General features: G+C 51.0%; 1 protein-coding gene across 1 annotated transcript; it reads left to right on the top strand.

Moving 5' to 3' along the window:
• Positions 1–1,224: 1,224 nt before the first annotated feature.
• BMP15 (bone morphogenetic protein 15) lies at positions 1,225–11,077 on the top strand. Its single transcript, XM_043973961.1, has 3 exons — positions 1,225–1,248; positions 3,077–3,467; positions 10,251–11,077. Exons 1-3 carry the CDS (start codon positions 1,225–1,227, stop codon positions 11,075–11,077), a joined length of 1,242 nt encoding a protein of 413 aa, XP_043829896.1.
• The last annotated feature ends 8,947 nt before the right edge of the window (positions 11,078–20,024 follow it).

The raw sequence follows: 20,024 nt of genomic DNA, 5'->3' as shown, positions 1-20,024 counted from the left end.
TCTAGTCCCAATCCTAAAGAAGGGCAATGCCAAGGAAGGAATGTTCAAATCACTGAACAATTGCACTCATTTCACACGTCAGCAAGGTTATGCTTAAGATTCTATAAGCTAAGCTTCAGCAACATGTTAACCGAGAATTACCAGAAGAGCAGGCTAATTTTCAGAGGTAGAGGAACTAGAGACCAAAATGCCAACATGCACTGGATTATAGGAAAAGCAAGAGAATTCCAGAGAAACACCAACTTCTGCTTCATTGAGTACACCAAAGCCTTTGACTGTGTGGGTCACAACAAAATGTGGCAAGTCCTTAAAGAGATGGGAGGACCAGATCATCTTCCTTGTCTCCTGAGGAACCTGTATGCAGGTCAAGATGTGACAGTTAGAACCTGAACATGGAAAAACTGCCAGAATTTTTAAAAAAATAAAATAAAATAAAACACATGATGTGAGGAAACCAGATCAAGTTGTCTGGTTAAGGTTGGTAAGCATACAAATAAACCAAATGGTCCACAGCAAAAAGAAGGCGACTGCTTTTATGGGGGGAGGGGCTTTTCTTTTCTTTTGTGTGTGTGTGTGTGTGGGGGGGTAATGAGGATTAAGTGACTTGCCCAGGGTCACACAGCTAGGAAGTGTCAAGTGTCTGAGGTTACATTTGAACTCAGGTCCTCCTGAATCCAGGGCCAGTGCTTTATCCACTGTGCCACCTAGCTGCCCCCACACTCTTTTGATATATTACTTTCCTACAATCCTGACCCCACCCCCCATTGTACTTTAATAAAAATTTTAGGCAAAACAGCCTAAAAGAGTGTGAAAAAACTGCCAGAATTAACGTTCCTAGCAGAAATCTCAGTAATCTCAGATGTGCAGATGATATCACTCCGATAGCAGAAAGTGGAAAAGAAGCCTGGTGACGAAGATGAAAAAGGACGGTGTAAAAGCTGATTTGAAACTTCATTTAATAAAAAAAAAAACCCTAAGATCATGGCAATTGTTTCTATCACTTCCTGGCAAACAGAGGGGGAAGAAATGGAAGCAGTGTCAGATTTTATATTCTTGGGCTCAACGATCACTGCAGATGGTGACTGTAGCCATGAAATGAAAAGACACTTGCTCCTTGGAAGGAAAGCTGTGGCAAATCTGGACTGCAACAGACTAAAAAGCAGAGACGTCACTTTGCCAATAAAGGTCTATCTAGTCAAAGCTATGGTGTTTTTTCCAGTAGCGATGTATGGCTGTGAGAGTTGGATCGTAAGGAAAGTTAAGCACCACAGAATCGATTTGAATTGTGGTGCTAGAGAAGAGTTTGAGGAGGAGATACAATCAGTCGATAGTTAAAGAAATCAATTCAGACTATTCACTGGAAGGTCAAATACTGAAGCAAAAGCTGAAATCCTTTGGCCCCATAATGAGAAGATGGAAAAGACCTTGATGTTGGGAAAGATTGAAGGCAGAAGGAGAAGGGGAGGGCAGAGGATCATATGGATAGTGGCATGGAAGCAAGGAGCATGAGTTTGGACAGACTTCGGGAGGTAGCAGAGGACAGAAAGGTGTGCTGTGGTCCATGGGGTCACAGAGGATGGGACATGACTGAATGACCAACTGACAATCTCAGAGGAAAAGCCTGAGAAAGGCTTTCTGGAGAAAGTGAGGAAATGAGGAGAGAGAGCATTCCAGGCACCAGTGAACATGGCCAGAGCTGGACCAGCCAGGAGGCCAGCATCACTGGATCAAAGAGTCTGGGTACATATCAGGGAGTAAGATGTAAGAAAACTGGAAAAGAGCTTTGAATGCCAAATGGAGCATTTTGTATTTGACCCTGGAGGCAATACTGAGTGGGGGGGGAGGAGGTTGACATGGTCAGACCTGCACTTTAGAAAAGTTATTTCTGGGGCAGCTAGGTGGCGCAGTGGATAGAGCACTGGCCCTGGATTCAGGAGGACCTGAGTTCAAATCCGGCCTCAGACACTTGACACTTACTAGCTGTGTGACCCTGGGCAAGTCACTTAACCCCAATTGCCTCACCAAAACAAAACAACAAAAAAGAAAAGTTATTTCATAGGCTGAATGGAAGATGGATTTGACTGGGGAGAGTCTTGAGACAGGCAGACCCACTAGTAGCCACTAGTAGGCTGTTACAATAGTCCATATGTGAGGTGATGAGGGCCTGCAGGGATAAGGGTGGGGGGCGGTGACAGTATCAGAGGAGTCAGAAGGTGTATTTGAGACATGCTGCAAAGGTAGAATCGGCAAGATTTGACCACTGATTGGATATGGGGGGCAGGGGCTAAGAGATCAGGCAGTAGAGGATGACAGCCTGGGTACCTGGGACATCGGACACCAAAGACCCTAAGCTGAGGTGGGCAATGACCAATGAGGTCAGGCCTCGATTCTGTGGGTGGATTGGATGGTTGGGGGTTCTGATTTGGGGATCTGAGTCCCTTGGCAGGAAGTATAGGTTGGAACAGACTTGACTCGCCGGCAGCCCAGAGTGTGACTAGGTAGGCTTGAGCTGTCTCTGGTGGCTGGGAAGCCAGCCTTGAGGTGCCTCAGAGCGGGCCGGGCAGAGGCAAGTCTGGCGCTTGCTCCAGTCCAAGGGGCCCTCTTCTGCTGGCTCTCCCCAGCTGCCTTCCTTAAGGGAAAGCCAAGAGGAAGCCAAGGAGAGGCCTAGAGACCTTAAGAGACCTTAAGCCTTGGTGGGCCGCTGGCTTGCCCCTTTATTAAGAGAAGGGAAGAACAGCAGCCTTTTTAAATCTCCAGCATTTTAAATCTCCTCTCTTCTCCAGGCCTGCCCTAAGGAGCTCCCATCCAGATAGCCAGCCTTCTTAGAAAAACAGCTGGAGATCATGGAGAAAGGCGGAAGGCTTCCTGGAGGGGGAGCCCGTCCCTCCCCTCCCCTCCCCTCCCCTCCCCTCCCCTCTAGGCAGCTCATAAGGGGTCTGGGGGCAGGGATGGGATCACCTGAGTGAGGCAGGAGCGGAGAGCCGGCACCCAACAGTACGGGGCTTGCTCCTTGGCCCCTTCGAGGGCACCTAGGCTGGGCTGAGCCCGGGGCTAATGCCTCCCCCCCCAAGTCCAGCTGTCTGCTAGTCTAGGTCCCCGCATGCCCATGGCTTCCCCGCAGATCCCTACCCCCCTCTTCCCGACAGTGGGCCCTGTGGGCCCAGGCTGGCTCCCGTGGGCGCTGCTCTTTGCCCTGGGGTTGAGCTTCCCGACCAGTGCCTGCGCCCAGGATGCTGTGGCGCCAGTCCAGGTGCCCACGCTGCTGCCCCTGCTTGGGGCGTTGCTGCAAGAAGCGCCCCAGAAGCCCCCCCGATGGCAGCCGACTCGCGGGCGGCCGCTGCAGTACATGCTGGAGCTATACCGGCAAAGTGCCGACCCGCACGGACGCCCGCGGGAGAACCGCATCTTCCGTGCCAATGCTGTAAGGCTAGTGAAGCCCAAGGGCCGCCGTGCGCTGCACCCCCGAGGTGAGTGGGGCAGGGGCGGTGTCGGGGTGGGAGGAGCCCTAGCGGCCAGTGAGCTGGCACAGCCCCTCATCTTACAGAGAAGGAAACTGAGGCACTCCAGGCCGCGGAGGCCCAACTGCGGCCGAGAAAGGTGCTCTCCCTCTGGGAGTCGGGGCTGCTAAGTGAGAGACGCATGCAGGCGGCCTCCACACCTGCCTTCCCTTTGTCCCTTTCTTCCTTCCTCACCCCCACCCAGTGCGGGTCTCAGGGCCTCGGGGCCAAGACGTGAGTCATCCCTTTCCCTGCAGCCGGGAGGGAGGGAGAGCGGCCTGCCACTTCCCAGCTGAGGCGCCCCACCCTGCTCCTGGAAGCCCAGGATGAGGTCAGGGAAAAGAGGCCTCCTCCCTCCTTCCTCTCTCTGCCCCCCAGGGTCCAGCAGCAAGGGCCAGAGGCTTGTTTAGGGTGTGCGGGGTTGTCTCTAGTAACTCTTGCCTAAAAGGCCGGTCTTGAAAGGCAGGGGGTCTAGTGTGGTCAATGTGATTGACTTCTGACCCCTAGATTCCCCTGGGCCTCGGTTTCCCCATCTGCGAAATGGGGATGAAAATGTCTGTAGCATATATTTTACCTCAAAGGGTTGCTGGGAGGCTCTCAAAGGAGACAGTGCAAGTAAAGTGCTTTAAATTTGAAAGCACTTTGAGAGTCGCCCATCAGTTATGAATAACCGTGCTTTTGGCCTAGACAAGATGTCATAGGTAAAGGGAGCCCCCTTTCTTACAGATTCGCACATCTGCTCTGGAATTTACAATCTTAAAGAGTTGCCCAGGCACTCACCAGGAGACAAATGACTTGCCCAAGGTCATGATGAAGCTAATAAACATTAGTCAATCAACATTATTAAGCACTTACTGTGTGTCAGACACTGTGCTAAGCACAAAGACAGGCAAAGACAGCCCCTGCTCTTGAGAACCTCCCCTGAGGCCAAATAGAGCAGTCTTAGCACTTGAGGCCGCCTCTTCGGTTAGGTTAGCGTGGTTGAGAATCGCTAAACGCAGGTCCCTATTTTCAGTTACTTACTATTGGCATACATCGCAGCAAGCTTCAGAGTAGGGATTCTTTACTTTTGAGCGACCCCGAGCCCCTTCTCAGAAGAATGTTTTCTAATGCATTAAATACAATGTGTAGGATTACAAAGGAAGTCAATTCTATTGAAATCTGGTGATAAAAATACTGTGCAAAGCAAGTCCCTAGACCCCAGTTCCAGATTTAAAATTGCAAGAGGCCTTGCAAATGATTTGCTCCAGCCCCTTCATTTTCCAGAAGAGGCCACTAAACTTCAGCCCAGAGACTTGCCCAAGGTCACACAGCTCAGAGGTAACAGCTGGGACTAGAAGCCAGGCCCCATGACTCCCACCTGCCGGAACTCTAGCTGCCTCAGGAGGCCAATTGCACCTGTGCTTGGAAGCCCCACCCCCAGGCCAATTAGTCAGATAACTGACTTTAATTGGGCTGTCTTTGTCCGGGGGCTGGAAGAAAGTGGCCTGTAGACACCCTGGGAAGGTTAATTGACTATAATGGCTAAGAGCCTGAACCTGGGAAAAGACTCTTTGGCCTTTGTCTTTGGCCTCCAGCCCTTCTCTGAGGACCCCAGGAACTACAGGGGAAGGTCCCCTCAGTCTGACCGGCTCCTCCTAGCTCTGGGGTTGAGGCCTTGGCAAGAGCCTTGGGTTGAGTGATGTCTGAGGTTCCTCCCAGTTCCCATCTCAGTCTAGGGCCTTCCAGTAGCCTTTGTCCGGACAGCCTTTGCCCCGGCTCAGCCGCTTGGTGTCAGCGTAGCCTCAGGCTTGGTGGAAAGCTGGCCTCTTGCCCTCTCCTCCCAGGGAGTGGGTGTGGAGAAATCCGGCTGCCTGGGGCTTCTCATCCCAGCACTGCCTCAGCTGAGGGAGGCTGTGAAGAGGCAGCCAAAGAGGTCGGGCGGTCTGAAACAATCTTCAGGCTGGGACCTGGGGAGAGGCAGCCAGACGAATGGAGGAAGTGAGGGGGCTGGGGGGGGGGAGGGGTAGCAGAGGAAGGGTGGAGCCTGGGAGCAGGAAGATGCTTGGTAGTGGAGGTGAGTCACTCCTTCCAGAGAGAGAAAGCAAGCTGGCCTCTGGTTATGTTACCATGTGGCCCTCCAGGGCATGGCCCCATCCCCATCCCCAAGGGCCCTTCCTACCCCACCAGACTACAGACAACTACCGAGCATTTCCAAGGTGCCTACCATGTGCTAGGCAGGGTGTGTGTGTGTGTGTGTGTGTGTGTGTGTGTGTGTGTGTGTGTGTGTGCGCGCGCAAAGTCTCTGCCCATAAAGAGCTGGCACTGCTGGGAGAACATAGACCATGTATAAAGCATGGGAGAGGCGTGAACAGGTGCAGGGCTTGGGAAAGGCGTCGTGGAAGAGGCGGCGCTTGCGCTGTGCCTGAAGGAGCCTAGGGATTGGAAGAGGTAGAAGTGAGAAGGGAGCATGTCCCAGGCCTGGGGAGCCGACCACCAGTACCAAAAACATGGAAGGGAGGGATGGCGAATCTCTTATGTAAATAACACCAAGCCTGGAAGTTTGGCGTATAGAGAAGGCTGGAAAGGCTAGCTGGAGCTATCAAAGGCCAAACGGAGGTCTTAGTGACTTATTTTCAAGACTCTAGGAAACCTCTTCGGTTTCTTGAGCTTGGGAATCGTCAAGGTTGAATCTGGACTTTTGGAAAGTCACTTGGGCACCTAAGAGAATGGACCAGAGCTAGGAATGTTAACTTGAGAGGCTAGAGGAGAGATGACAGAGGACTGCCTGAATAGAGAGAAGCAGATTGATGACAGTAGGAAGAAAAAGAAATAAAAGACTGGCCAACTGGCTGGGGGGGGTGCTCTGAGCCCCCCTTTCCCAGGGATGGGAGGGCTGTTCCTGTGGATGGGCCCTCACCATGTGACAGGCACATGGGTGCATTGATATGTGTTGGAGGGTGTGGGTATCCCAAGGTCCTGAGCAACCTGTCAACTGAAGCCCACCCCAAGGAGAACCCATTGCTTGTTCAGCAAGGAACGAGTTTCTTCAGTTCTTGGGGCAATGTGAATATCCTGATAATGGCCATATTTCTATTGCCCCTAAAAGTTTTGCAAAGGGATTTCCGTTCATTGTTTCCATTTACAAATGAAATGAGCGAAGTGGGGCAAGGGGAAGCAGTGACTGGCCCAGGAAGTCCCATGGCCAAGACTGGAATCCAGGGTCTCCTGGTGCCCACTCTTGCCTGCTTTCTACTACACGAGCTCAAAAATGAGATCTTTGGGGAAGAAAAACCAAATCTTTCTACATGCCCCAGAATGAGGCATTTCTTTTGAGCCCTCGTATTCTTTGCCTCAGTCTGCCGGACGCTGATGGCTGTGTACTTGTGAGGGATGCATGAGGGCCAGGGGATGCTTCCATACACCAGCTCCTTGACAAGTTTCTGAATGGGGTACTGGGAGCAGGGGGGCGGAGGGGGCAGAGCCAAGATGGCGGAGGAAAGGCAATAAGGTTCTGAATGATAGCATGGACTCTCTCGGTCTCTCTCTCTCTCTCGGTCTCTCTCTCTCTCTCGGTCTCTCTCTCTCTCTCGGTCTCTCTCTCTCTCTCGGTCTCTCTCTCTCTCTCGGTCTCTCTCTCTCGGTCTCTCTCTCTCGGTCTCTCTCTCTCGGTCGGTCTCTCTCGGTCGGTCTCTCTCGGTCGGTCTCTCTCGGTCGGTCTCTCTCGGTCGGTCTCTCTCGGTCGGTCTCTCTCGGTCGGTCTCTCTCGGTCGGTCTCTCTCGGTCGGTCTCTCTCTCTCTCTCTCTCTCGGTCGGTCGGTCTCTCTCTCTCTCTCTCTCGGTCGGTCGGTCTCTCTCTCTCTCTCTCTCTCTCTCTCGGTCGGTCGGTCTCTCTCTCTCTCTCTCTCTCTCTCGGTCGGTCGGTCTCTCTCTCTCTCTCTCTCTCTCTCGGTCGGTCGGTCTCTCTCTCTCTCTCTCTCTCTCGGTCGGTCGGTCTCTCTCTCTCTCGGTCGGTCTCTCTCTCTCTCTCTCTCTCTCTCTCTCTCGGTCGGTCTCTCTCTCTCTCTCTCTCTCTCTCTCTCGGTCGGTCTCTCTCTCTCTCTCTCTCTCTCTCTCTCTCTCTCTCTCTCGGTCTCGGTCTCTCTCTCTCTCTCGGTCTCTCTCTCTCTCTCGGTCTCTCTCTCTCTCTCTCGGTCTCTCTCTCTCTCTCGGTCTCTCTCTCTCTCTCTCTCTCGGTCTCGGTCTCTCTCTCGGTCTCTCTCTCTCTCTCTCTCTCGGTCTCGGTCTCTCTCTCTCTCTCTCGGTCTCGGTCTCTCTCTCGGTCTCGGTCTCTCTCTCTCTCTCTCGGTCTCTCTCTCTCTCTCTCTCTCTCTCTCTCGGTCTCGGTCTCTCTCTCTCTCGGTCTCTCTCTCTCTCTCTCTCTCTCTCTCTCTCGGTCTCTCTCTCTCTCTCTCGGTCTCTCTCTCTCTCTCTCTCGGTCTCTCTCTCTCTCTCTCTCGGTCTCTCTCTCTCTCTCTCTCGGTCTCTCTCTCTCTCGGTCTCTCTCTCTCTCTCTCTCTCGGTCTCTCTCTCTCTCTCTCTCGGTCTCTCTCTCTCTCTCTCTCGGTCTCTCTTTCTCCTCTGCTCCAGATTCCACTTCTGGGAAACTCCTTCAGCTCTGAGTTCTTCCTGTGCCTAACTTCTTACCCCCTATTTCTGGTCCACACCCCAGTTCAGTTTTCTACTAATGAGCTCCATCTTAATTAAAATGAAGTGGGGCAGCTAGGTGGTGCAGTGGGTAAAGCACCAGCCCTGGATTCAGGAGGAACTGAGTTCAAATCCAGCCTCAGACACTTGTGTGACCCTGGGCAAGTCACTCAACCTTCATTGCCCTGCCCCCCACCAAAAAGACAATTTAATTAAAATGAAAATGCTTAGAGCTCAGAGGGATCTTTGAGGACTTTTAGTTAATGCTTTCCCCTAATGTACTCCCCATTTTAGAGCTGAGGAAATGGAGATCTAGAGAGGTTGTAACTTGTCCAGGGTCTCACAGGTAGGAAATAGCAAGGTGAAATCTGAACTCCAAACTGAGTGTATTCTGAAACTCCTGGTTCACCTTCCCCATGCAGCTGGAGGCAGAAGAGCTGGGAGAAGTTCCCTTTCCAGGGCTGTGTCTTTGTTAACTATGTTCCTAATAGGTTTTTGTTCCTCCTTCTGGAGAAAATGTGAAGGAAAGACACTTAGTCAGTTCCCTGCCCCTATAGGCTCGTAGCTTTGCTTGCTTTCTTTTGGGGGAAACAACATTTAGCTTTTATTTTGTATTTGGCAAACACCAAGATCACTTGCCCACCTGTTCCCAAACACTTGCCCTTTAAAACAAAATCAAAAACTTCCCTTCTATCAAATATTTTTAAATAAAGCAAATCTTGGACACGTCTGAAAATGTACATCTCATGCCGCATCTGGTCTAATACCTCTCTGGCAGGAGTCTGCCCAGCAGCATGCTTAGTGCTCTTGGTTTTTCCTTCCATTGTTGTAGTCACTGTATACAGTGTTCTTCTAGTTCTGCTCTCTTTACTTTGTATCAGTTGGTATAAGTCTTCCCAGGAGTCTCTGAAATAGTTTCTCACATAATTTCATATGGTCCAATAATATTGCATCAGGGAGAAGAGGAGAATAAGAATATCTATAACACCTTCTATGTGCCAGGCACTGTGCTAAGTGCTTTTTATAATTATTTTCATTTGCATCTCACAACAACCCTTTGAAGTGAGTGCTATTGTTATCTCTATTTTACAGCTGAGGAAACTGAGGCAGGCAGCGGTTAGATAGCCAAGGGCCATGAAGGTAGTAAGTTTCTGATGCTGGATTTGAACTCTAGTGTCATTCCAGGCATAGTGGTTACCACTCCCTAATTGTTTCTAGTTCTTTTCCACAACAATTGAGTGACTTGCTGGCCATAGTTGGGAATTTCTTTGCAGAATGGCCGACCCATTTCTCTAGCTGCCTATGGCTGCTGTCCCAGCTTGCTGGTTAGCCCAGGGTCCTGTGTCTGCTGAGATTCCCTGATGGCTTGGGATGCTAATGAAGAAAGGGAGAGCACATCTGGTGGGTTCTCTGTACTGGCCTTGCATCTGACCTCATCTTTTCATCTTTGCTGAGCATTTGATCCTTGAAAGGTTTCTGCTTGGGGGTTTTTTTGGTGAAGAATTGGGGTAGGTAGGAACACCCACTAAGGAAAGTGATACCATAGAAAGGGGGCTAGGTTTGGGGTTGGAGGTTTTTGAATTCTGTATCTGCCAGGTCTTAGCTGTGTAGCCTTAGGCAAGTTGTTTAACTTCTCTGAACCTTAGTGTTCTCTTTCATCTCCTGTCTCCATGCTTTTGCATGAACTGTTCCCCATGCCTGGAATGCCCTCCCTCCTTTGCCTGTCAGAATCCTTAATCTTCTATGTTCTTTTCCTCTATTCCCCTACTACCCAGTTACCATTGCTCTCTCCCTCCTCACACTACCTTGTGCTGTCCTTTTCCATACACACTTTATCGCATTCGAATCCCACTCTTTCTTGAGGGATCAGGGTTGTTTTTCCTCTCCCCTGTGCCTGACACATACAGGAGCTTGTTGACTTGGCCTGTCACTGACCAGCTAATGTGGAGCTGGCTTTGAGGGGAGAAGGAAACCACGGCCCTCAATTGATCATTTGTGCTGCTGTGGTCAGGTGGGTTGGGAGGGGATACTCCCTCTGGGTGGCTGGAAGCTGACTTTCTGTTCTTCCTTCCTTCATTTTCTCTGAAGGTCCCTGGTACGTGCAAACCCTAGACTTCCCGCTTCAGCCAACCCGTGAGGTGTACCAGCTCATGAGGGCCGCCATTGCTTACCAGCCTCGCCTCCGTGTGTCTCACTCCCATCTCTCCTGCTATGTAGAACCCTGGGCCCACGAGAGCACTGTCCTCCTGGGTGGAGGCTCCCCGGGCTTTACTCTGCCTGAGGCCTGGGCAGAGATGGATCTCACCAGTTACATTCGGCAGCAAGTCTGGCCTCAGAAGGGAAGGAGAGTCCTTCACATCCAAGTCAGGTGTCAGCAGCAAGAAAGGACTGAGATTGGCCTTGGGTGGAGGCAGGTGTTGGCCACTGACACTGCTTTCCTGGTTCTGTATTTCAACAACACCTTTAAGAGTGTGCCCCAAATTGGGCTGCAAGAACTTCCGGAGGGGACCCTGAAGGGAGCTGCTGCCCTTTCCCTGGTCCGGCGAGTCCGTCAGGTGGACCCCATGAGATCCAAGGTGCCTGGCCGTTCACCAGAGCAGACCCAGTGTTCTCTCCACCCTTTCCAGGTTAGCTTCCGCCAGCTGGGCTGGGACAACTGGATCATCGCCCCCCACCTGTACAACCCCAACTACTGCAAAGGGGCCTGTCCACGGGTACTGCGCTCAGGCCTCTGCTCACCCAACCATGCCATCATTCAGAACCTTATCAATGAGCTGGTGGACGGAAGCATCCCCCGGCCCTCGTGCGTCCCTCACAAGTACTCAGCCATCAGTGTCCTGCTGATCGAGGCCAGTGGCAGCATCCTGTACAAAGAATATGAGGACATGATTGCCCAGTCCTGTACCTGTCGCTGAGTGTGAGGCCTGCAGCCTCCTGCTTGTTCAGTGCTCTTGACCCCCACATGCGCACTCCTTTCACCAATCCCAGACCCTAGCTGACCCCACCCCCACCCCCACCCCTAGGCACAGTCATTCTTTCTCTGATGCTCACCTCACTTTTGTTCCCACAATTAATTTAAAAACCAAACCTAGACCTTGAACCCAACAGTCCCTAATGATTGGAGACTATGCCTTGGGGCTCCTGCCTCCCACTCTCCTGCTGCTTCTAGTTGGGTGAGAAGTCATCTTGCCAGAAGAATCTTGGGGATCGCTATGGTGGAAGATGTGTGTGGCAGCCCTAAGTCATAGACAAGCCCCACCTTCCCTCTTCTAGAACCTTTGCTTGCCCCAGGCTGGGACTGGGCAGAGCAGCCCTGAGCTCCACAGAGAAAGAACCCTTGGGCTTCTCAGAAATATGCATTCAGTAAGGGGGATGGGGCCTCCCAGGGTAGGGGCCAGGATTCTTGGCACTCGGGCTCTTGCCTCTGTTAAGGCTGCCATCTGTTTTGGGCCCTGGCTGGGCCTTCTGGAGCCTCATGATTCCCTAGCTGCTCCCTGGGTCCTCATGGCCCATTCCTTGCTTATCAGGATGCAGAAGGAAGTAGGCTGAGGGAGGATTCCTGGGACTGATTGATTGTAGGATTCACTTGGTGGGGAAGAGGGAATGAGGATCTCATATCCCTTCCTCATGCCTTTTAAAAAACATTTCTAGGACAGAAAAAGCTTCACTGAATATTTTCTCATTTTATGTGCAAGTAAAGCCAGCCCACCAGATGGTCTGTGTGTCACTCAGTGGTTGGGTCACTGGGAGCTGGCCTTTGGGTGGGTGGAGGACCCACAGGAGGCAGCTCTAGCATGCCACTTGAGAATAGGGTGCCAGGCCCTAGTGTACTGGGCCCCAGTGCACTAGGCCTGAGGGTGGAGGGCAGGCAGTCACTCACAGCTTTGCTGTTCATTTTTAAACTCTACTAAGGCCAAGGGCCATGGCTGTGGGCCTGGTACTTCCTTGAGGAAGTTCTGACACCACTTGGGCTGGGTTGGAAGGGCCTGCTGGAGATGAAGGGGGAGGCACTGCCCGTACCAAGTGGCCTCTTTCTGACGGAGGGTAAATGATATGAACTATAGGAGTTTTCTACTTTGTTCTGTGGTCAATAAATCAACTCTTGCTAAAGAAAACGTTGAACTTTCTTGGCTTGGGAGTCATGGGCAGTGGGGCTCAGAGAGGAAGGCCTTGGTTTCTCCTAGTACTTTTCTCTGAGGAGCTTTTTACAGCTGGATGAGCTAGGGGTCTGGGATCTACATCTCCTTAGGTTGATTCTGGTCCCCCCCCCTCACTAGTCAGAACTGTACCCTTTGGGCGGATACAGTAAAAGCAGAGGCCTTTTGGTTCCAGATTTGGAAACTAAATCTAAATTGATTGGGTTCAAGCCAGCTGGCACAGGTGAGCCCCAACCACAGTGATGTACCTGTGACAAGCAAAAGGTCCCTGGCCTCAAGGAGGCTTTCTGAGGCTGATTTCGAATTGACCTCCCTTACCACCAGACATGTTGGGAAAGAACTGGGCCTAACCTGGCTGGGGCAGAGGGCTATGAGGGATGATAAAATGCACCTCCTTCCTTTCAGGAGCGGTGGGGTCCCCAGGTGCAATGTGTGGTAGAATGGAAATAATGGGGTGGTTCCTGGAGGGTGGAGCCAAGATGGCAGAGGAAAGGCAGTGACTTCCTGGAGCTCTCCCCAAGACCCCTCCAAATAATGCCATAAGACAATTCCTGGAGCAGCAGAACCCACTAAAGTATGGGGTGAGATAATTTTCCAGCCAAAGACAGCTTAGAAGGCAGGCAGGAAAGGTCTGTTGTCCTAGGGTAAGAGCAGAGCACAGACCTGTGGCCACACTGCACAGACCTAGCCCCAGCCCCAGCCCCAAAGAATCAGGCCTCGGAGCTTCTGAATTGGCTGTGTGGCAGCAGCTGCTTCTGGAACTCAACCCACAGATGGTGAGGGGGTCGAGCAGTTGGCCAGGGGAAGATGACAGGGGTCTATTTGCTGGTGCTGAGGCAGGACTCTGGTTTTGCCTGTGCTTGGATTGATGATAATTGATTGGAAATAATGCTGGATTTAATATTCAGAGGCCTGGGTTCAGATCCCAGTTTGGCCCCTTACCACCTGTGTGATCTTGGGCAAATCACTTGGCTCCTTTGGGTATCAGTTTCCTCAACAAACCTGGGTGACTGGGGTGGTGATATGAGAGAGGGGGGGATTCGAAGGGGGAGGAGTGGCGTGGGGTAGAGGCCATGAATTCCACTTGGGGTATGTTGAGCCATCCTAATGCTGTTGTCCAGTTGGCAGTAATTGAATGCATAGATTTGGGACTCATCTATGCCACGCATAGAGATGACAGTGGAACACATGGTGCAGATGAGTTCACCAAGGAAGACAATATAAAGAGAGAAGAAAAGAGGGCTGAGGAGGGGATGGGATCTCAGGCACAAGTAGAGAAGCCTTGGCAATAAGACCCCCCTCTTCCTCAGAGACTGGAACAAAGGAGGAGAGGGTGGGTGAAGATGTAAAGGATTTAGAAGGTTTGAAACCAGGGAAATAAGGGAGTTTGTGGCAGAAAACTATGGGGCTCAGGAAAGGGGAGTGTGAGATAGTGTTGAATTCCTGAATCCAACCTTGTCCAGAAGACTGAGCACACAGATTGGAGCTACACAGTTTCAAGGGAGCAGAGGAGAAGGGCCCATATGGCCCCAAAGAGGGCTGGGCTAGAATAGCAAGAGCTCCTAGGCCTCTAGGACTCCCAGAGAAGAACAAGCAGGTGGTCCTGGAGCTAGAGGAACAGCAAGGGATAGAGCCATGATGTGGGGGTAGAAACTTCAGCCATCTTGGCCACCAAGGGGTGTTTGTGCAGGTCCCTGAGGGGGAAATGGCACTCATGGAGAGGAGAAAGAAAACTGGGTATCTCCAGTGTTTACGGCAAAATAAAAGAAATCTGGCTTTCATGGGAACCAAGGTCCTTTGGCTCATTTCTGAAGAGTAGGGCAGAAAGGCATCTACTCTAATATTTTCATGGGAAGCTTGTGTTTGAGCAAAATGAGCTGAGATCTGAGGTTCCCCTGGGGAAACTGGGGGGGGGCAGATGAACTAAAGGAGGGTGATTTCTGAGAAGCTCCCAAGATTGCATCGTGTCTGTGAAAACCCAGTGAGTGGGGTATAGGATCATGGGTCACAAAAAGGCAATTCCAGAATACTAGGGTATGTTGAGGCACAAGAATGGTCTGAGTCATGAAACAGAGAATGGCAAATGCCAGTCCCCTAAGACTTCGTAGCCTATGCTAGCTATGGAGGGTCTTTGCCCCCAGAGCAGATCTTAACCCAGGCCACTGGAGGGATCAGCACTGCCACCTCAGGGCTCCTGCCTATTCTGCTTGGCTCAGCAATCAGAAGGCCAACTTGCAGCCTGGTCGATATCACTGAGGCAGGAGGGCTGGGGGGGAGAGGAATGAGAGGTGAGGAGGGACTGGTGGAAGGGCAGGGGTGAGCAATTGCCCAACACCAGCAATGTCTCAAATATTTGAACACGTCCTGCAACCCGGTTGGGGGCTGGGCCGACCTGCCTATATGAAGGAGAAGGAGCCAGTCAGGGACCACAGAAGGGGAGAGCAGAGAGCAGCGTCCTCAGCAACGATCTAGCCTGCAAGGTCTGACCATGACGAGTCTGCTCTTCACCGCCTCGGTGCTGTTCCTAGTTCTGCCTTTTCAGCAGGTGGGTCTGATTGGGGGAATTGGAGATTGGCAGAGCTTCCAGAGGCATTGAGTGGAACGGCCTGATTTTCCCGAGAAGGAAACTTAGGGCTAAGAAAGAAAACTTAGGACAACAGAATGGCAGAGCAAGGAGAATCCTTTGAAAGAATTGTTAGAATATCTTTACTCCCTCATTTTGCAGAAGAGGAAACTGAGGACCCAAGAGGCCCAGCCAAGCAGAAGCAAAGGGCTCTCAGGATGTCCCACCCCCAGCCCAGGGATTCCCATTGCCATATTTACATTTGTTTGGGGTTTTTACAATTTATACACCAGAGTCAGGAGGCTTGGGTTCAAATCCTACCTTAGACACTCACTAGCTCAGTGACCCTAAGCAGGTTATTTAATCTTTCAGAGCCTCAGTTTCTTCAAATGGAAAATAGGAGTCATTTGTGTGACCCACAAGATGTGTTTTGCAAACTTTAAAGCAAGATGTTAGGCCAAATTATTACTCCTCCTACTACTCCTCCTAGCACCTTTTGGGGTCTGGTCCTGGCATTTCTTCAGTGTGGGGAACTCCCAGTGTGTGACCTCTTTCCACTGATGCAGAGAGATGAGCAGCTGCTCCCCAATGTCTATTCTTAGAGCGAGTGGGGCCATGGTCTGCCAAGTTAGGATGTGCCTGTCAGAGACAAGGCTTGGGAGCAGCTAGGTGGTGCAGTGGATAAAAGCACTGGCCCTGGATTCAGAAGTTCCTAGATTCAGGAGTTCCTGAGTTCAAATCTGGCCTCAGATACTTGACACTTACTAGCTGTGTGACCCTGGGCAAGTCACTTAACCCCCATTGCCCCACAAAAAAAAAGAAAGAAAGAAAGAAAGACAATGCTTGAACCCAGGTCCTCCTGCTTCGGGACCAGCTCCTCTGTCTTTCATTTTCAAGAGTATGGTTATACCATCAAAGTGCTCTTAAGAGTGTCCTATCCCCCCCCCCCATCCACTCAGCCAAAAGATCAAGGATAAGGTTCAGCAACTGCGGGCGGTCACAAATCATCGGGCACATCTGGCAGACCTCCCTCCTTAGTGGAGAAACAGGGCGGGGAAGTCCAGGTGTCAGGTAGGTGATACTGTAGGAAGGTGCAGCATACAAGGCAAGTAGTGGGGGGAGGGGGAGAACCCCAAGGGGTGGGGCCTAGCTCCTAGAACTTGTCTTGGGCTTCACAGAGATCCTGGTTAAGCTGTTAGGTCTGGGTAATGATACCTGTGGCTGCCTGAATTTGGCTCCTTTCCCATCTCCCAGAGGGAGAGAATGTAGAATGTACTCGTTAAAAATGCACTTGTCAATGCTTTGCCTCTGGAGTAGTTTTTATGAGAGTCTAATCCTTGAGGGAGAGGTTCCATTTGAAAATGTATTTATTTCCAGGATGCAGATTGGCCCGCTCACAAAGAATTTAGGAACTTTTCTTTTGTGCAAAAGCTTTTGGTTCAGAAATCCAAGTATTTCGGTTTCTCTTGGAACCCAACAAGTCCCAGACAAGCCCGTAGATGGAAGAGCCAACGGTTAGCTGCTCCAGAGCCTATTTTCTTTCTTTCCAGCAGAATGGTGACATTCCCCCAAGACTTTCACCCCTCTCAGGAGCTTCCTAATCATTTCACTTTCATCACAAAATGGCTGAGTACACGTTTTGGAGGAGCCCTCAAAGGGAAGTAGCAGAGGGCCTTCCTTGTACATTATAGGGGCTGGCTCAAAGCTATCCAAGTAAACTAACCTTTCTAGGCCCTCTGGGCTATACAGAGGCATGGCACTTTACAATCTAATAATACAACTTTAGGGAGAGGGTGTAACAAAGGGCCAGGTTTCTCAACTTCGAATATACAGAGACTCAAACCAGAATCATTTGGGAATTGTTGGAAACCTTCAGTCTCTGAGGAAGAAGGGACCTAAATAGGAAATCTAGCAACTAGGTGGTGCAGTAGATAGGGCACTGGGCCTGGAATCAGGAAGATTCATCTTCATGAATTCAAATCCGCCCTCAGACACTAGCTGAGTGCCCCTGGGCAAGTCATTTAACCCTGTGCCTCAGTTTCTTCATCTGCAAAATGAGCTGGAGAAGGAAATGGCAAACCAGTCCAGTATCTCTGCCAAGAAAATCCCAAATGGAGTCACAGAGTCGGACACAACTAAAACCACCAAACAATAATGGCCAAAAACACCCAACAAGTAGCCAACCAGCCTCCTTTGTCAACCCAAGAGAGTTTTAGGGAGGCAGCAGTGGGAAGAACACTGGTACTGGAGTCAGAAAATCTGGGTTCAAATCTGGACTCTTCAATTTAGTAGCTATGTAACTGACCTTGGTCAAAGCATTGTCCCTCTTTGGGCCTCAGCTTCTTTTATGCAAAGAGGTGGGGTTGGACTTGCTGACCTCTGAGGTCATTTCAAACGGCAACCTTTGCTTCTATGACTGACACCTTAAAAGGAAGGAGGGCCCTGGCAGATGCTGTCATAGCAAAGTTTTCACCTGAAGGAGCTAAGCTATAGTGGGGGGTGGGGGTGGGGGTGTCAAATTTGACTATATTGTCAAACTGCGCAATAAAGGACATCTCTAAACCCCACCCTGGAGGCCCTGCTCCTTCTTTTCATGAATGAAGGATTGGGGATCTGGTCGGGTCCCCTGGGAAACGTTCCAATTGTAATTTTCAGGCTGAAAAAGTCATCTAATCAGGGCAGCTAGGTGGTACAGTGGATAAATCACCGGCCCTGGATTCAGGAGGACCTGAGTTCAAATCCAGCCTCAGACACTTGATACTTACTAGCTGTGTGACCCTGGGCAAGTCACTGCCCCACAAAAGAAAAGTCATCTAATCCACCTCCCTTATTTTACAGAGGAGAAACGGCTTGCCCAATGTCACACAGGGAGTAAGAGAATGAGCCGGGATTTGATGAGAATGGGCAAGTGAAGGAAAACTCTTTCCCAGAAAAATGGCAACTGGAGGGGGAGTTGTGATAGTCAGCACTATAGGGGCTATCTTGGGAGACAGTGTTGGGTGGTGACAGAGGTTTGATTCCTTCTTCAGAGCCTTCCTTGCTGTGTAAGCCCACACAGCACTAAGAAAAAAACCACACAGACTAAGTCCCAGAGTTCTCCTGCTCCTAATGAAATAATTCAATGCCTCGCATTTAAACAAAAATGAGGGAGAATCACATATAACCCAAGCAAGTGACTTCATTTCAGCTTCTTAGGGCCAGAGATTTAGGTCCTTAGAAGGCATCTAGTCCAACCCCACCCCCACCCCCTGGCCATTTTTCAGAGGAGGAAAGTGAAGTCCTGGAAGAGGAAGTGATCTTTCTGGGGCCTTGGTTTCCTCCTCCATAAAATGGGTGAGTTGGATAAGATGGCTTCTAGGTTATATTCCAGGTTTAAGTCTATGATCTTAGGAATGGATGAGCTAGAATTGGCACACAGGTCCTCACATGTACTCACAATCCTCCAATATTCTTGCTCCACTGTTTGTTAGACAGGGAGAATAAACCAAAAAGTGCTCAGCAACAAGATGAGTGCAATTAGGACTAGAGCAGGGGTGTAGTTTCATTGTCCTTCCAGGAAAATGGAAGCCGGACGCCAGCTGGTGAACCCCAGCCTGCTAGGGCTTTGAACTGTCTGCTTCCTGGGATCCCCCCCCCACCCCCCGGAAAACCATTTGCTTTTGGAACAATTTGTCTGTGTTAGGAACACTTGGAAGGTGACTGAGTATTGTCCCCCACCTAGCGAACCACATCTTCTCTTCTCCAGGCTCAGCATCTCCAGGGCCTTCGCCTGATCCCTGTACAGACGGCTGGACTCTGTGGCTAAGGAGCCACAGGCAGATCAGCCCCGCAGGATTCTGGGATGCCTCCACTCCTCAGGGGGGCCCATGGCTTCCTTGGCTTGCCTCCTCCTTCTTCCCCTACCCTCAACTTCTATTCCTCTCCAAGTTCCCATGTATTATCTCTACCCCCAGCAAAGTTGGAGCGGGCCCCAAACTTCATTGTCTCCTCCCCTGGGGCCTCAGGCTTTGGACTCAGCAGGCCTGCTGCTGGCAGCCCCTAGGTGGCTACAGGCCAGGGGCGCCACCCTCTCTCCCTCCCTTTTCCTTCCGTTTCTCTTTCAATACAGAACCAGGGCTGGGAGAGAGTGGCTCAGTGAACAGGAGCAGCGGGGCCAAAGCTGGGGTTGCTCTGCAGCCAATGGGCAGATCCCCCAATCGTCTTCAGTTTTACCAACACAGCCAAATTGTCCAGAAAGCAAATGGGTTTTATGGGGAAGGAACAGAGGGATTGTATGTCAGGTTCTCACCCAAACCTCACAACAACAGGTTAGCCCTATTTTATACAGGTGGCTTCCTGGGGTCACCCAACTGGTTATGGCAGAGACTGAGCTCAAGCTCAGGACTCTTTGGGCTCTGTGCTAGACAGATGTTGGGGAGGGGGAACAGAGACTCCTGCCTGCTGGGGGAGACAGAAGCTTGAGTATGCCTTAAGTCTACTGAGAAGGGGGGGGTGCTGTAGGCTTCGGGGCCTGTCGAGGGGGGTTAGGGGGGCAGGTGAGGCAGGCAGAGGAATTCACCTGGGGTGTGGCTGCCTATTTTAACTAATTCTTCCAGCTCACCAAGCAGCTGAGCTTGGTTGCACTGGTGGGGCCCTCTGCAATTCTGCACCCTGGGGCAAAGGCCCAGTCACCCCACCCAAATTTTGGCTTTGATAGACAGACACATAAAACTTCTCTTCATCCATTAAACAATCCTAGAGTCATGACTGTCAGCACGGATTTGAAATCTAGGAGGAAACATGGTAATATGAAAATGTGGAATCAGAGTGGGAACCGGCAGGTTTGGCCAGCTTCCATCCATGATCTCCTCTGAGCCTCCCCAGGATCCTTGGAGACAGTCAGTGGCTATTGGGAGCCTCAGAAAAGAAATCACTTCCCTGAAGTCATATGGCAAGGAAGTGACAGAGCTGAGAGCCAGCCTTCCAGCTCGGTGTACGCAGGACCCTGTTCCACTCCTGGGAAATGTGAATTGTTGGGCTCTGTTTGACATTGGACAGAGCTTCCCATCTGGTTCCCTGGACACTCAAGGGTCAAATTGTCATAAAGCCAGTTTAGTTCTTTTCTAAATTCTTATTCTGATTTTGTTCTAAAATGAGACCAAA

This window comes from Dromiciops gliroides, chromosome X (genome assembly GCF_019393635.1).
Source record: "Dromiciops gliroides isolate mDroGli1 chromosome X, mDroGli1.pri, whole genome shotgun sequence".
Lineage (NCBI taxonomy): Eukaryota > Metazoa > Chordata > Mammalia > Microbiotheria > Microbiotheriidae > Dromiciops > Dromiciops gliroides.
This window is presented reverse-complemented; position numbering and strand designations above follow the sequence as displayed.

Excerpts from the sequence above, each read along its gene's own strand:
- BMP15 (XM_043973961.1), top strand. The coding sequence starts at position 1,225 with ATGTATGGCTGTGAGAGTTGGATC. Across the intron at positions 1,249-3,076 it reads ATGGCTGTGAGAGTTGGATC|CTGTCTGCTAGTCTAGGTCC; the intron begins GTAAGGAAAGTT and ends CCCCAAGTCCAG. Across the intron at positions 3,468-10,250 it reads CCGTGCGCTGCACCCCCGAG|GTCCCTGGTACGTGCAAACC; the intron begins GTGAGTGGGGCA and ends TTTTCTCTGAAG.